At 25.6% G+C, this 17,535-nt stretch overlaps 2 protein-coding genes across 2 annotated transcripts; one reads left to right on the top strand and one right to left on the bottom strand.

Annotated features, from left to right (window-relative positions):
- The first annotated feature begins 783 nt into the window (after positions 1-783).
- On the top strand, positions 784-10,112 carry LOC122512382 (ecto-NOX disulfide-thiol exchanger 2). Its single transcript, XM_043628171.1, has 10 exons — positions 784-937; positions 1,253-1,511; positions 2,578-3,176; positions 3,483-3,700; positions 3,828-4,022; positions 4,137-4,320; positions 6,419-6,525; positions 7,291-7,485; positions 9,002-9,308; positions 9,394-10,112. Exons 1-10 carry the CDS (start codon positions 889-891, stop codon positions 9,609-9,611), a joined length of 2,331 nt encoding a protein of 776 aa, XP_043484106.1. The 5' UTR covers positions 784-888; the 3' UTR covers positions 9,612-10,112.
- Positions 10,113-11,780: 1,668 nt separating this feature from the next.
- LOC122512380 lies at positions 11,781-17,416 on the bottom strand. The gene is made up of 8 exons (XM_043628166.1): positions 16,744-17,416; positions 16,287-16,459; positions 15,134-15,246; positions 14,255-14,740; positions 14,112-14,172; positions 13,830-14,007; positions 12,452-12,626; positions 11,781-12,373 (listed from the first exon to the last, which is right to left on the bottom strand). Exons 1-8 carry the CDS (start codon positions 17,038-17,040, stop codon positions 12,102-12,104), a joined length of 1,755 nt encoding a protein of 584 aa, XP_043484101.1. The 5' UTR covers positions 17,041-17,416; the 3' UTR covers positions 11,781-12,101.
- Between the last annotated feature and the right edge of the window lie 119 nt (positions 17,417-17,535).

Genomic DNA, 17,535 nt, shown 5'->3' with positions numbered 1-17,535 from the left:
AAAAAAAAATTTTAATTAATTGTAATAAAAACATTTGCTTTTATAACCATTTTTATCCTTTTATTAAAAATCATTTTAGTTGAATAAATTGTTTTTTTTTTTTTTGCAAACTAAAAAATAAATCTTTAGTTTCATTAAATTTTTTACTAAAACCATTTTTGATTGAATTTTAGCCTTGAGAGTATGGTTTTAAGTTCCAAAATTAGTATTAGCTTTAAATATAGGAAATTTTTTAATCATTTTTAATCAAAATATTTACATTACCGATTACAACAAAAGTTAAGAATTTAGATTTTACATTTAGAAACATTATAATTAATTTATAGTTTATAGATAGTTATTATAATAAAAATTAAATTTAAAGAAGAAATAAATAAATTTATTTAAATGTTCAGAACTTTAGGATCATTCGCATAGGATTCAGTTATAAAAAAAATGCTTTGGCTATTTAAATATATTTACCTCTGAGTAACACGTTTTAAGGGAAACGGATGAAATTTGAAGATATTTTCCGCCATATTGGATCCACCATTTTGAATTTTTAAAAACTGACTTTAGATTCGTAATCAGCGACCCTAAAAACCCCCGAGTAACAAGTGAATCTGGTAAAATTAAAAGTAATTTAAAAAGAAATTTGAAACAGAGCCTCCTAGTGGGAAACTGATGAATTTTTGTGTTATCTACTACTAATAAATGAAATAATGATAATGTAGATTTCTGTACTGAACTTACATGATAACATAACATTCTCTATATTACCGACAAAGTTAACCTCCAAATAGAACTGATTGTCATATTGACGTAGTTGACATATCATAAATGTAAATGCAATTGCGCCCTGCATATGCACTAAATTGAAGTAATATTACAGCATCTAAAAAGTGAAAGATGGCCTACAATTTTCCTGGAATGCCTGCAACACCTATGCCACCAATGGGTAAATACCACTTTAAATTGTCATCAAACTAAATTTTCATTTAAATTCAACACTTTTTCCTAAACTACACCTCGAAATTCTAGAATCCCACCTTCATTTTCAGCTATTTAATTATGAACAAAAAAAAATGAATAGTTTTTATGTAATTTCCTTTCTCAATTTACAACTCTATTTTAAGTCCTATCAACGAAGTGTATTTTTAATACAAAAGTCCATTGAGTTATTTTTAGAGTACCTACTCTTTTAAATATAGAAAAATATTATCCATATTATGTGGGATTTTTTAATTAAAATATCTATGAATGTCTTGAATAGGAATGGGTGCAATGGGACCTCTAGGACCAATTCCTGGTCCACAGAGTTTCATGGAATTAGCTAGTCAAGGATTTCCTCCCCTGCCACCAATACCTTTGCCAGGTATGAATGATTCGCCACTGGAATTCAGCACAAATAAAAATCAACCTCCAATCGTTCGCGAAAGCACCGATGACAGTAATGAGAGAAGAAACGAAAAAAATGATAATCGCAAGGAACGTGAAGCAAGGGAAAATCGAGATAATCGTGACAATAGAAGGTTATTTTTGATTTTATTTCAATGCCACACGTATAATAATTCAATTTTATAAATTTAATTTATACTATATATTTGATACTGTAAGGTAAAGTATTGATCTGTTCTAAATAATAGTATTTATAAAATGTTATGATTGCAATTAAAATCATAAAACTATAAAAAATTATATTAATAATCGTATTCAGGATGTCTGTTCGAAGTTTGAAGTAAATTGTTTTTGTTTACTTTTTTGTTTCCTAATTTTGTTGAGAATTCTTCTTTTTGAATGTTTTTAGTTTAAAAATTAAAGAAATACTGATTTAATGTTTTCATGATTAAATAATAACAAAAATTAATTAAATAAAACTGTTTTAATTAAAAAGCATAATTTAAAAAGGAAATTTAATTCAGTATTAACTTTTATAAATTTGAAATAATTTAAGGGCAGACTTTGACTACATTTTTAACTATATCAAGAAAATGATTTAAATCTTCCATAAAATTGTAATTTTTTGAGAGGAAATCAATGGTCAGAAAACATTCTGACACTTTTTGGATTTTTATTTTTCTTAAAAATTGATAGATTTTAAAATCCATTCGTAATTTTGTAGAAAATATTTTTTTAAATCCACAAAAAAATTGCTAAATGAAAAAATTTATTTTTACAATTTTAGAAGCATTTTCTTATTAAAGAAACATTGTTATTTAAGATTGAAAATGCTAAAAAATATTATACCATTGTTATTCAATTGTTTTATATGTAAATTCACTTGTTTATTTTTCGATTATATTTTCGAATTATATTATTAACATTTTTGAAAATAATTGAATTGCTCCGAATGATTTTATAAAAAATTCTGAAATTAGTAAATAATAATAATTCTCTAAAAAATAAGAGAATTTTTTCAATTTTAAGTTTGAAATTATTCAAAAACTGAAGTGGACATTTAAAAATAAAATGTATAGAATAAATAGTAAAATATTGTAAAATAAAGAAATAAAATGATAATAAAATAAAATATAAATATTATATAAAATAAAATAAATTATTTAATAACTCTTATTCATTGGAAAAATTTTTATTCAGATCGCGAGGAGATCGAAATGATCGACGTGAAAGAGATCGCGAAAGAAGGGACGAAAGAAACGAGCGCGATAGAAGAGATGAAAGACGAACAAACGAGGAGAGAAATAATGCAAATGTCACAAGTAATAGTGCACAACATGTAAATTCAAATGGAAATGAAGTTCAAGGACAACACACAGCAACAAGTAGCGCAACAACAATTGGAGCTCAAATTGAACCATCGACAAGTGTTTGGAGTATGGGTGTTGGTTATCCAATGATGGGAATGGGTCCAATTGGTCCAATGGGCCCAATGATGAGCGAAATGGCACTTGGACCACATATGGGACACGCTCACGGTTATGGACCAATGGGCATGAGCATGATGTCCCACGAGGGTGCCATTATGAGTGCACAAATGCTTGGACCAGAACAAATAATAACCGATACTGCGGCTCAATTAATATCCAGCGCATTGCCACCGCCACCTTCACCTTTAACTCAAAATGCCAAAGAAATTATTCATTGCAAAAGTTGCACATTATTCCCACCCAATCCTAATGCACCGCCACCGACCACAAGAGAAAGACCGCCAGGTTGTCGCACAATTTTCGTTGGTGGTGAGGAACAATTTTTTAATTTTTTAATAATAAACCATTAATTATTCCATCATCAAAGAACTTTTTCAAAAATTATTAAAAGTAATTGATTTGAAGAAGAATTTTAGTTAAACATTCTGAAAAAAAATAATAATAATTATCAAATATTTATTTTAAATAAAACTATTTTTGTTTTCAAATAATTTTACAATTAAATCAAATTAAATCTTAAGTCTGAAAATCAGGAAAAACAAAATTGAATTTTTGTGGCAACCCTGAAAAAGTATTTATGAACAGTATTTAATAGAAGTTTTGCTCTTTTTTTAGGACTGCCGGAAAACATATCGGAGACAATCATACAAGAAATATTTGAACGTTGCGGAGAAATAACAACATTGCGATTGTCGAAGAAAAATTTTTGTCATATACGCTTTGTTTTGGAAGCCAGTGTCGATGCAGCGATATATCTTTCTGGTTATAGGGTCAGAATAGGATCAAATGGTGATGCTGCCAATACAGGTAGACTTCATGTGGACTTTGCTCAGGTGAGAATTTTTTTTAAATGATTCGTCCCAGTATATTAAATCAAACTTCGATTTTGAAATTTATTTATTTATTACAAAAATTTTCAATTCTCAAAACTAAAATCCAATGTAAATGTTAATTATTTAGGCAAGAGACGATCAGTACGAATGGGAATGCAGACAAAGGCAATTGCAAAGGGAACAACGTCACCGAGAACGGGTCGAAAAAGAAAGACAAAGACCACCTTCCAGTCCACCTCCAGTTGTACATTACACCGATCATGAGGCTTCAAATGTCTGCGAAAAAATTAAGCAAGACGATACATTCATGAAAGCCGTACAGGTCCATAATTTCAACTTTTATTCTATTTCCAACTATTCAACTGAAATTATTTTCATCAAAAATAATAATTAAATTAATTTCTTGATCACTAATTAAAAATATTTTCCTTTCAAGGTTGTGGTCACCTGGCTAGAACGTGGCGATTGTACAAAACGAAATGCAAACACATTTTATTCAATGATTCAATCGACAAATTCACATGTTCGCCGATTACTTTCGGAAAAGGCACTGTATGAAGAGGAATTACAAAAGGCAAAGGAACTTATGAAGGGAAGAATGCAAGGACTTCTAATACAGTGTATGTAGAAAAATATTTTTCTCCTCATAGACTATATATATATATAGCTCTAGTACTTTTGTATATCTTTTGCCATGTTTGCAAAACGGAAAAAAAATCCAAAATCAACAAAAAAGTAACAATTTTTCTGGTAAGTGTAAAGACTAAGCAAGAGAAGGTCCAGCAGTTCTTTTCCATTGGACAAAAGTCAGCGCATCAAACCTTGACTTATTTTTTTCAGACAGCATATTTTTTTCAGAACATTAATGTCTTGAAAATTTGGTATTTTCTGTTTTACACCACGCAATTCTTCACAATTCTTTAATTCCCGGCGCGGAGTTAAATTACGAGAGAGAGAGAAAGAGAAAAAAAGACAGGTGTCAATATTTTTTAAGGGGATTTTTAAAAATTTCAGTTGCATTTCTTTATATAGTTACAAAAAAAAACGCACGTTGCATGTGATTTGGGTCTTGAAACAAAAAGCTTTGGCCAAAAAAGAATTATCTATATTTCTTTTATGTAAATGCTTTGAAAATTAAAATTCTTTTTTTGTTTTTTTTTTACTGAAATTAACTTTCATATCTTTTTAATTTAAATTCATGTAAATATGTTTACGTAAAAATTTTTTGTTAAAAACATTTCTCTAATTTGCTCTATACGCTTTTTTATATTTGTATTATTTATGTTTATTATAAATTTCCTCGAAGAATGAGTAAAGTTCAGAAAAAAGAAAGCAAAGGTGACGTGCGCTGCTTATAATGAAGAAGAATAATTTTATTTAATCAAAACGAAAGACAGTCTAAAGAAAAAACTAAAGAAAAATAAACATTTTTGAAATGTTCTGCCGAGAAAGTAAGGAATTTTTTTAAAGAAATAATTTTTCTAAGACAGTATATTTATATATAAAATAAGGTACATGGTTTGGCGCTTCGTGCTTTCAAAAGTGCATTACGATAAATAATGTCACCAAGAAGGGTCCAAAGGGAAAATTGGAGAGACAATATTAAAAAAAAGGTGGGTGAAGAATGCTGACTTCAATTTGTGGTGCGACGATCAATCAATCAACAACCTGGAGTTCCCGTTTTTTTTTCTCAGAAAATTTTACAGATACTTTTCCAGTTGCATGTTAAGGATTAACAAAAGGTGTTGGGTTCTACATTATATAAAAGACAATTTTACATTATGATTGAAATTTCCAAAGGAAAATAATTATCATTATTAAATATACTTATTTTATCAATATTGAATTTTAATTTCTTAATATTTCAATTTTATGACACTTGGTAATCATAATTTTTAAATTGTCTTTAAATTTCTGCTTAAAGAAAGAGAATGCAAATTAAAAATCAATAAATCGGTACTGAGAAATTTTTTTCACTATGACTGTGACTGTGCTTTGAGAAACGATTGCTCCAAAGGCATGCAGAAAAAAAAGAAATTGATAAAATAATGTAATTCATCTGTTAGAACTTAAAATGAATCTTGAATTTGAAATTTTATACAAGCTTTAATCCGCAAAGTTTTTAAAAATGAAAAATGAGACGATATTTATTGTAATCGGTTTAGATTTTAATTATTATTCGTAACTGTCCTCTAAAAAAGTTCAGTTCTTCCAAAATTGCTTGGAATAAAAAATTCTTTACTAATTTTTCGTTTTTAAAAACATTGTGGACTTGATTTTTATTATCAGTGAATAAAATAAAATCGAAAAAACAATATTTTCTATTTCGTTGACTAAAAGAGAAATTATTTATTGAATTGTTTTTTCAATTTTTCTATTTTTAAATAGTTCAATATTCATTTTTTATACGGATAAATTACTAGTTTTTAATTTATTTTTATAAAATTTCCTATTGATTGCTTTTCAAAAAAAGGAAAAAAAAAACACGAAACCAATCCATTAAAAGAAAATCTCATCCTGTTTATTTTTTTCAATTTTCTTTTTGTTTGTACAATTTTTGATGAATTTGCATATTTCTTGAACAAGAAAATGTAGAAAATAAAAATGGGAAAATACCATCAAATTAGAACAAATTTAGTAGAAAATTTAAAGCAGGGTGTACAATAGAGGATTTGTTGTGTTTTTGTATGCGACATGCGACATCCGTGTCATCGACAGTCAGTCAAATCGAACGAGTTTTTACTGCTGCCAGCCACAAGAAAGTTTGGGATCACTTCACCAAGGCACAACGGAAGAACATTGAAATGTGGAAGAAACAATCATCGGTATGTATTTCGCATTAAGATTTCGAAATTTTAGCGTTTTTTGTGCTAAAAACAAAAAGAAAAGCAATACCATTTAAAAGGACAGAACAAATTGCCACATCCAAGTTGCATCATAAAAAAATATTATCATATCTTGCCACATACGTTTCATCCCAGAGTTTGTTTTTGTTAAACAAAAAATTTTGAATGCAGTCTCATGCAGGTAAGTAAATTAGGCAAAAAGAAGCTTTCGGGACAGTCAGACACACGCTTTCTGCTACAATTACAACTTTTCTCGGTAATAGAAAGTAGTAGAGTTTTTTTTTAACAAAAAAAAAACTGTGAAGAAGAGGTAAAAGTAGAAGTAAAAATAAAAAAATTTACAAAGGTAAAATAACACAAGTTTAGAAGTCGTAAAATTGAATTTTCAAAAAGGTGGCATGGATAAACATTACAAGGCGTTAGCAGCTTTCACGTTCCTTTTATCGAATATAATTTTTCTGTACTTCAGAGTGACGGTAAGGTAAGATGTCTATTTCGCATTCAATAAAATTTACAAGAAAATGAATGTTAGGAATTAGTCGCTAAAGGACATAGGTCTCTGAAATACAGAAAAGGGTGTGTGTTCGTGCAATGCTTCAAGTAAACATAAGTTTTATGAAATATTAAAAAACAAAAAATTGCTCCCAATTAACGCAATAAGCATTTAATGTAAATGATGCATGTATTTATCAAGAAACGTCAACAAAGTGAGAATATGTACTAAAATATTTTTCAAAATGACAGGAAATAAAAGCAGTTCAATTGGAAGAAGCTCTCATGGAAGGCGAAGGAGAAATGGAAGTCTCGGATTCCGAGGATGAACCACAACGAAAAAAACAGAAAAACTTAACAGACAATCATGAGGACATGGAAAGAGTGCAAATACTAAAAGAAGAAAATGACAGTTTGAGATGTCAACTAGAAGCGTACAAAAACGAGGTAAAAATTACAATAAAAAATTATAAAAAATAAAATTGTAACTAAAATATCTACAGGGATGCCACAGGTCAGAGAAATCAGGGAATTCAGAGAAAAGTCAGGGATTTTTATTAAAAGTACTGGAAAAAATTAAATATTTGGAATTCATAAAGATATTTTGAATTTTTTATATCTTTCTTGTTTGCCTCATAAACTATGAAACTACTACGAATTCTACTAACATAAAACCTTCAAAATTTTTTTCTATTTCTTACCAAAATGAATTTTTTAATATTATTTAATTATTTCAAAAGTTTTAATGCAATTATTTTCAAAAATAACAAAATTCTTTAAAAAGATTCAATTATTTTTAGGAATTTTAAAACAAATTCTTTCCAAAATTCTATTATTTTTATAAATAATAATATACATCACGGCAGAATTTTAAATATTTTTACTAAAATTTTAAATAAATTTTTCGAAAAATGCAATTATTCTTAAAAATTTTTGTTAAAACTTGACGAAAGAATTAAATTTTTAGAAACATTCAATTATTCAATAAAATAATAAATTTCGTTGCAATTATTCAATTATTTTCACACATAACTTTTAATTCGTCGCAGGAAATCTATTATTTTCAAAAAATTTTAAGTAATTCTGCAAAAGAATTAAATTATTTTGATAAAGAACAAAATTCTCCCCATAAAATCAAATATTTTAAGGAATTTTAATAAAATTCTTTTCTAAAATTCAATTATTTTCATAAGTATAAAATTTCATCACAAGAATTCAATTCTTTTGAAAAGTAATAAAATACTTTGCAGAAATTAAATTATTATCCAAATGTTTTTTAAAATTCTCATCAAGAATTAAATTATCTTTATAAATAGGTAGCGAAAATCTTCTCAAGAATTCACGTATTGTCAAAAATTTTAATAAAATTCTTGTCAAAGTTCCAATTATTATTTAAACTAAATTCAATAAAATTTTTCGCAAGAATTCATGTATTTTTAATAATGTAAATAAAATTCTTCAAAAAGTTTTCAATTATTTTCAACAATTCTTATAAAATTCTTTAATATAATAAATTTCAGTAAAATTTTAATTAAAATCCTTAGAATAAATTAATTATTTTCAAAAGTTGTTAATAAAATTCTTCGTAAAAATTAAATTTTAATAAACATTCAATTATTGAATAAATTTTTTATTTTTGTATTTAAATAATTGAATTCTCGTAGAATTTTTTAATAAAAATTGATTTAAAAATAAATAATTAAATTTTAAAAGATTTAAATTTGAAATTTTTGAAAATCTTTATTTTAATGAAAAAATAATAATGATTAAATATTTATGATAAATAAAACAATTGTTTTCGAAGAATTTTACAATTAAAAAAACTCGCGAATAAATGTATTAGAACATTTTTCTCAGTGTCTAATAATTTTTAGAGTGAATCAGAATATTCTTTAGTGTCAGGGAAAAACAAAGTTAAATTTTTGTGGCAAGCCTGATCTCATAAAATTAATTCATTTAACAGGTTGATCTACTGAAATCAGAAACTAAAAATGAAATGGACGGGAAGGAAAAACAAATGAAAATGTTACAACAAACTCTAAAGGGAATGCAAGAACAATTAATGCAATCGAGAAAGCAACAAGCACAAGACGATCAAAAAATAAAGGATCTCACGTTAAAATTGAATGCCACCAAAAAAGAAGAACCGTCTGAAAATGAGGTAATAACTCTAGATAAAGATGACGATGTAAATGAGGAGTCAAAAACACCAAAGCATCTATCAACAATCGGATCGATTCAGATTACACAAAAAGATGCTAAACTAATAGGTAAATTTTTTAACTTTAGAATGATTTCTCCAAAATTTCTTTAAAAATGAAAATCTTTAATTAATATAAACTTTTTTTATTTCAGGACTTATAGCAACATTTTTACATATCCATCCATTCGGTGCTAGTGTCGATTACATTTGGTCGTATTTACAAAAAATGGAACCCGGCTTACGACCGAACGAAGTGGAATTATTAATGCAAAGATTTCCACAAGTATTTAAACAAGAATTATCAGGAATTGGTGCAAATATGGAAAGGCGTTGGCAATTCTCAGGTTTCAATGCCTATCGAATTCACTAGTTAACAAAAATGGAGAGGGGAAAAAAAAGAACAAAATAATATACATAAAACATAAACAAAAACACCAAACGATTATGATCCCGAAAAGTTGATCTCTAGGGATATTTATTTCAACATTGAAAATTATAGTTTGCCATATTAGTATTTAAGGTATGCATGTGTTTAATATAAAAGACACTAAAATTGTCTTTTAAAAATGATATTGTGATTTGTGTGATGAAAATGATGAAAAGAAAGCGTCATTCTAGTCCGCACTATTAGACGAGTGGTTTAGTATGATTTTTCCAATTAATAAAAATATAATAATAATAATGCAAAAGAAACACTTATTAAAAACTAAGAAAAATTGATACTTAGTTATATTGTAAATTTTAAACAAGTATTATTGCAATGACGCTCCTTATACTTAAATTTACAAATCGTATAAAAAATGAGTTGAAATTTAAAACAAAGAAATATATATATATAAACGCTAAAAAATATATATTTATCATTTATGTTTAATGAAAATTTATTTAAAATGTTTAAATTTTAGAAAAAATTTTCTTGCCTTTGAATGGTTCTTTTTTTAATAACATGTTAACATTGAAATAAGTATTTACAATTTACAAAATTTACGCATGTCGGCGAGAAAGTTTTAAATAAATTGTATTTAAAAAAGGGACTTAAAAAGGCCCTTACGAATTGTTTGAAAAATTTAATAAATTGTTTGGTTATTACTAAATTAGTCCAATTATTTATAATAAAATCTACATTAAACTCATATTTTATTTAAATTTATTTAATTAAATTTAAATTCTGAATTATGGTGTCCTGTTTGTTTGCCTCATACATTAGGAAATTTTCACGAATTCTAATAATTTTTTAAATAAATTAATTCTTGAAAAACTATCATATAATTATTATTTTCATAAATAATAAAACTTATTGCAGAATTCAAATTATTTTTAATACAATTTTAATTGAATTCCTCGAAAAACGTAACTATTCTTAAAAATGGTATTGAAATTCGCTAAAAGAAATCAATTATTTAATAATTTCTTAATAAAATTCTTTTAAAGGATTAAATTTTAAGTAATATTCAATTCCTAAATAAATAAATTTTCTATTTAAATAATTTAATTATAGTAGAATTTTCTAATAAAAATTGATTTAAAAATAAATTTTAGTTAAAAATTTAGATAATAAAATCAAGTTCTTTCAAGAATTATAGCTATTCTTGAAAATAATTGATTCTGTGCTAATAATTTTTTTTCAAATTGTTAAATGTAGTTGAATTTTAAAGAAGAATTTTATTATTTATTTAAAGAATTGAATTTCAGCGAATAATTTTATTAAAATTATTGACTGTAATTGAATTCTTGGAAAAAATTTGTATTATTTATGAAATTATTTGAATTTTTGAGAAGAATTTTATTTTTGAAAATAATTGAATAGTTTTAAGGAATTTTATTAAAATTTTTAAAAAATTGAATTCTTCGAAAGAATTTTATTAACATTAGTGAATATATGTAGGTATTTGAGTCTTAACGAAATCTTAAATATTTATATATTTAAAAAATTGAATTCTAGCAAATAATGTAATTAAAATTATTGAACAGAATTGAATTCCTCCGAAGAATTGCATTAATAATTAAGAAAGTGAAATTTTTTGAAAAATTTTATTTTTTGAAAATAATTAAATTGTTTCAAGGAATTTAATTTGTGAGAATTAAATTTTAAGAAACATTAAATTATTCATTTATGTATTAAAACAATAGAATTCACATAGAATTTTCTAATAAAATTCATTTAAATATGAATTTCAGATAAAACTTTAGATAATAATCTCCTATAATAATATTAAGATATTCGTTGATAATATATTTGACATTCATCAAAATTAATTTAATTTACAATTAATAAAAAGTAACCACAATCCCGTTTATTACTTAAATAAATAAATAGAATTTATTGTTTTTCAATGATTAAAGTTAGTAAAATAAAGTTATTGTCAATAATTCTTTAAAGAGCTATAACTAAAATATTTATAAATATATTTGAAATTTAAATTTAATAGCATATTAAAAATATTTAATTTCTTTAATTAAATACAAGAAACTTTTATTTTTGAAAATTCTTTATTAAAATTTAACAAAGTTTTGTACATTTATGAATAGGCTAAATATTATTAACTTTTTAGCCTTAAAGTGCAACGAGAATTTGAATTGTTTTAACAATTCAATAAAACTTTAATATATTTTAATATACAAATGGATCTTTGAAAAAATTGTTTTAAATCAAATGATGGAAAATAATACATTTAAAAATTGATATACGAAGCAGATGATTGAGCTAACGTAATGATAGGAAAAAATTTCCTTATATTTAACTTTTGATTCGCACTGTTCTTTTTTTTAACAAGTTTGACAGTTAAAAATAGTTTTCCCTTTAAAATATGAAACAGTTACTTTTTAATGTATGAAAATATTTATAAATTTTTTTATTTAATTAAAGATACATTCCATTAACTAAATAATCTGCATCATGGGCGAATGGTTCATGACCACGACGACCTCTTCTTCTAACAACTCGTAATCTGCAAGCTATCAAAACAGCCATAACTGCAGAAACTGATAATCCCAGAACGAGGGATATTACTGCACCTTTTGGTCTTAAATTTTCATTAACACTGTTATTATGACGAAAATGTTGAGCGACCAAACTTTCTTTTTTTGTTTCCTTTAATTGTTCTTCTGACACCTTATGATCTACTTTAGAATCTAGAAACAAAGTAATAGTTTAGTTTAAAATTTATTTTTAAATTTAATTTGAAAAACAAAAAAATAATTTAGAAATACCTTCGTTCTTATTAATTTCAATAATTTTAATATTCGTCTCAGCCTTGACAATTGGTTTTGTCTTCAATAAATCTTCATTATTTTGATTTTTATCTACAACTTTTGTATTTTTCGCATTACTCTTTATTGCATGTTTGTCATCACTTTTTGTAACATTTGTATCCTTTTCGGAAATCTGAAAAATATTAATAAATAATAAATAAATAATAAATAAAATTAAAATTTATTTGAAAATAATTATTATTATCTGTTTAAAATTTCATTGTGAATTAAAAAGTATATTTAAAGAATATAAACGTTTAAGAGAATAATTATCCTTACTTTACAAGATTAAAACAGTGTTTTAATTGAAAACAAAAATTATTATCGTATATACTTATTTAAAAATAATTAAAAAATATATTTTTAGAATATAAACGCTAAAAAGGGTTGTAAGGGTGGAATTTGCAACATAGAATTTTACCAAAGGAAAATAAAACGTCACAAATTTACATCTCGACCCGTTACTCCGAAACTAACTTCACCACAACAAAATCTTCACAAATCTCATCGGGGAGTTCCTCTTCTCCAAGCTGCGATGTAAAAAACAACTTTGACAATGGACCATTCCTTTTTAAACAGATGACCGTTGAGACGCTACCAAATTATAACGACTTTGGCACTCTCAACCGTTTACAGCACAAACAAAAATAGAAATAAAACACTTAAAACTCTCAATTAACAAAAATAAAACCCATTTATTAATTAAACCAAATAAACTCTAAATCAAACAACAAAAATATAAAATAAAATATTCAATAACGTAATTCGATAATTGACGCTAGTCAAAAATCACGTCGCGACTACTTGAACCTCTGCAAGTAAGTGACAAGCAAGTGTAAATCCGATCTCCTCATCACCGGTTGGCTTCCTCATCATATTTTGCTTCTTCCTTTTTCCTATGGAAAATTGGGAAAAACCCTTCTTTCTTATCCCCACTGTACAGCACCTAAAATGGTCTTGGAAAGGGTCATTGGTCATGTGACGGTCTCTGGCAATTAATCATGCGCGAAATCATTTAAATTCAGATTTCACGAATGACACAGGTCTCGGGTCGCTGAACCAAGGACACACACAAGGGACTTGACAAGAAAACAAGACAAAACTATGATAAGAGAGAGAACGACGAACAACTTACTATAATGAAATTTACTTTTCCTACACACGACAGATTTGGAGAAATAAGTAACGATTCACCTCGTTACAGGGTTTAATAACATAAATGTTTAGTAAAATAATCGTTTCTTCTTTACTTTACTTTCTATTTAAAATAGAAAATAATTATTAACGTATGTCGTTATTAAAAATTATAACGTTTAATAAAAATAATTGTTCTTACTTTACAAGGTTGAGGTGTTGTAGTTAATTTTGGTTTTTCTTGCAAAACTTCGGCTTCAATGTGTTGTTCAGGCTGTGGAACCGAAGGTTGAGGTGGAGACTGTTTTTCCTGCCAGGACTCGTGATTAGATTGTTGATAATACGGCATAAATGGTCTATTCTGATCCGCATAAACTCCCCTAATTTTGATTAATAAAATTTTAATTATAATAAATAAGAAATTAAAATTAATTAAAAAAAATAAATTAATATTTTCGACAAATTAATAATTAATCACACCTACCCATCTTGTGGACTTTCTTCTATAACTCCCGGTCTTTTATGATTGAATATATGCGATTGTTCTGTAAAATATTTAAATTTAATTAACAATCAACTTTTTAACAAAATAACATTATTTTCTTTAAATAGAAGCCAACAACTTACGTTCATAAACAGGAAGATTGTTCTGCTGACGATAATTATATCCTCCATAATTATCCTTATTTTGATCATAGTATGGTTGATAATTCCAAGGATAATTTTTCGATTCAAAATTGGCATGCGATTGTGGAGGATTTTCTTGATCCACTAAATAAGGAAGATTTTGTTGTGGAAGTATTCCTTGATTACTTGATCCAGAAGGTTGCCACGAAGATTTGGAATTACTTTCTTGCACGTGGCCGTACATGGGTGCATAGGATTTGTGATGTTGAAGCATTTGTTGATATCTTAAAACATCGGGTAACGAGGGGAGTATCGGTTTTTGTGCAGCAATCACAGGCGGCGATGTTGGCGATGGCTTTTCCGTTGGACAATGAAGTTCCGCTCCTTCGTCAGAACCATCCGGACATTGGGGAATTCCATCGCAAACATTGTAAATTGCAATACAATCGCCTGTCGTTCGACATTCAAACTGATTTCGACTGCATTCTGCGAAAAAAATAGAAATGGATTAAAAATTTTTCAATTTTTATAATTTACAATATAAAAATCTCATTTTATTAAAAAGAGACAAAAGAAGAATAATTAAATTTAATAGTTTTAAAACTAATAAAAAGTAAATTTATAATTTACTGTAAATATATATAATTATGAAAAAAATAAATTCAATTGTTTTAAAATATTAATAAAAAAGTTGGATAAATTATTAAATTAAAAAATTATTCATTAATTAGTAAAAATTTGATAAATTCTATGTTTCGAAAATATTTGTTCAGAAAATTAAGAGAAATTGTCAGGAACTTAAATTAAATATTAATTGTCAATGTAATAAATTGAACTGTATGTAAATTAAAATTAAAAACAAGTCTTTTCAATTTATACCAATTTTAACAGGTACTGGACTCGTTAAGGTGGACGTTTTCGTTATCTGCGTAGCTGCAATCGCCGGAGGTTCGTTGTAGGAATATTCCTTAAGGCCTGGATTATTCTGCTTCCTGATTTTTTACAATAAATATAAATAAATAATTAGTACATAAAATATAATAAAAAGAATAACAGATTTTCCACAAGAAGTTAACTTTCTTTTTCCCTGATTTTCAGACAGAATTTTAACTTTTTCCCTGACTCTAAGGTATATTCTGACCAAAATTAATTTTTAAAAAAAATTTTATTAAAAAATTCTACGAGAATTCAATGATTTAAATAAAAAAATTAATAATTTACTCAATAATCGAATGTCTCTTGAAATTTAATTTTTACTAAGAATTTTATTAACAACTTTTGAAAATATTTAATTTCTTTTAAAAGATTTAATTAAAATTTTACTGAAATTCATTATATTAAAGAATTTTATAACAATTTTTGAAAATTTTTGTGAAGAATTTTATTAAAATTTCTAAAAATAATTGAATTCCTGAAAAGAATTTAAATAATAATTTATGAAAATAATTGAATTCATGCGAAGAATTTTATTAAAATTTCTGAAAATAATTGATTTTATGGGAAGAATTTTGTTTTTTATCACGATAATTGAATTCTTTTGCAGAATTACTTAAAAAATTTTGAAAATAATTAATTTTCTGTGAGCGACGAATTAAAAGTTATTTATGAAAATATTTCAATTGTTGCAACGAAATTTATTATTTTATTGAATAATTGAAAGTTTCTAAAAATTTAATTCTTTCGTCTAGTTTTAATATAATTTTTAAGAATAATGCATTTTTCGAGGAATTTATTTTAAATTGTATTAAAAATAATTGAAATTCTGCGATGAAAATAATTGAATGTTTTCGTAGAATTTTATTAAAAAACTTTTTCTATAATTAAATCTTTTAATAAATTTTATGAAAATAGTAAATATTGAAAATTATTGAATTGTGAAAAACTTTTGAAAATAATTGAATTTTTGGCGAAAAATTTTACTATCTGTAAAGATAATTGAATTCTTGACGAGATATTCGTTAAAGTTTTTAAAAATAATTGAATTTCTTTAAAGAATTTTATTAATTTTGAAAATAAATTATTAACTTATTACCTGAGCGATTTAAGTTCATGTTCAGGAGTTTTATGAATCTGCTCTTCTAACTGTACAGCTGACTGCGGTTTATAATTTGTAAGTACTGCGCTGCTATAATTAGCATGATCTGTAAATTTGCATTTAAAATCTTGAGGAGGACCACAATGGAAAAGATAACAGCTCCCCGGTTTCTAAAAGCAGATAATTATTAAAATATTAAATGGAAATTACGAATTGAAGATTGAAAATCAAATTGAAAAAATTGTTATCAGAAATTAAAAATCAAAATGTATTCTAAAAACACAGAAGTTTAGATTTTAAGTTCATTTGAAATATTAAAAAATATTATTAAAAAGTAAAAATTAAAAATAGTAAAAAATAATTAACACTAAAAGTTTAAAAATTCTGATTCAATAAAGAAAGGTATTTATTCAAAAAATAAGTATAAATTTAGAAACTGTAATTAAAAACTCACTTTTTCCTCGAAAATGAATACATCACACTGATCAGTTACACAACAAAATTTGATACACTCATTTTCCGAGTTTACATCAATTTCTGTTAAATATTTTGCTCCCATTTCTTGTGAGTCCAAGGTTCTAATAATTTTATCCCTGTGAATAACGAAACTATCGACGCACGTCTCCAATTCGACGTCCGGTAATTTTTCATTTTTTGTAATAATTGTTTCACCAGATAAAAATTGAAATAATGTTAAAATATTAATGATGACATAGAAAATTCGATAGAGCATGTTTTGTGTTACAAACATCTGAGTGTTAAATTACACATGCTCTCAATTCCTGGCTAAACCCCACAATTACGATCGATAATAAACGCCGCCCTTTGGAAACTTCTGTTTCTTCTCTTATGAAATATCAATTAAAAATTTTCTTGTATAATTGTTTTTCTTTTACAATATATTACGCATTTAGATAATGTATATTATTTTCAAGAACTAATGAATGATGTGTTAAATATTAATTTAATTTGTTGGACGTTCTAATTTAAAGGAAACCAATGCGCCTGAGCACTTGACTTTTACATCTATAAAATCACGCATGCGTTCATTTTGTATTCCGTTGTAAAATTTCGATAATTGTTTAAAAACTTTTTTTTGTTATTACAGAATATTGTATAAATTATAAATTCTAAAAATAATTAGACCAAAAAAATTTTATGAAATTAATAAAAAGAGTTTTTTCATTCTTCTCTATTACTTTATATCCTGTAAATATTCTTTTAAAATTAAAGAAAAATTTATAAT

This window comes from Leptopilina heterotoma, unplaced genomic scaffold, assembly GCF_015476425.1.
Source record: "Leptopilina heterotoma isolate Lh14 unplaced genomic scaffold, ASM1547642v1 Lhet_98, whole genome shotgun sequence".
In the NCBI taxonomy this organism is placed as follows: Eukaryota; Metazoa; Arthropoda; class Insecta; order Hymenoptera; family Figitidae; genus Leptopilina; species Leptopilina heterotoma.
The sequence above is the reverse complement of the archived record's forward strand: the minus strand, read 5'-3'. Positions and strand labels throughout refer to the sequence as shown.

Excerpts from the sequence above, each read along its gene's own strand:
- LOC122512382 (XM_043628171.1), top strand. The coding sequence starts at position 889 with ATGGCCTACAATTTTCCTGGAATGCCTGCAACACCTATGCCACCAATG. Across the intron at positions 1,512-2,577 it reads GATAATCGTGACAATAGAAG|ATCGCGAGGAGATCGAAATG; the intron begins GTTATTTTTGAT and ends ATTTTTATTCAG. Across the intron at positions 3,177-3,482 it reads TCGCACAATTTTCGTTGGTG|GACTGCCGGAAAACATATCG; the intron begins GTGAGGAACAAT and ends CTCTTTTTTTAG.
- LOC122512380 (XM_043628166.1), bottom strand. The coding sequence starts at position 17,040 with ATGTTTGTAACACAAAACATGCTCTATCGAATTTTCTATGTCATCATT. Across the intron at positions 14,008-14,111 it reads GAAGAAAGTCCACAAGATGG|GGGAGTTTATGCGGATCAGA; the intron begins GTAGGTGTGATT and ends AATCAAAATTAG. Across the intron at positions 12,627-13,829 it reads CAACACCTCAACCTTGTAAA|ATTTCCGAAAAGGATACAAA; the intron begins GTAAGAACAATT and ends AATATTTTTCAG.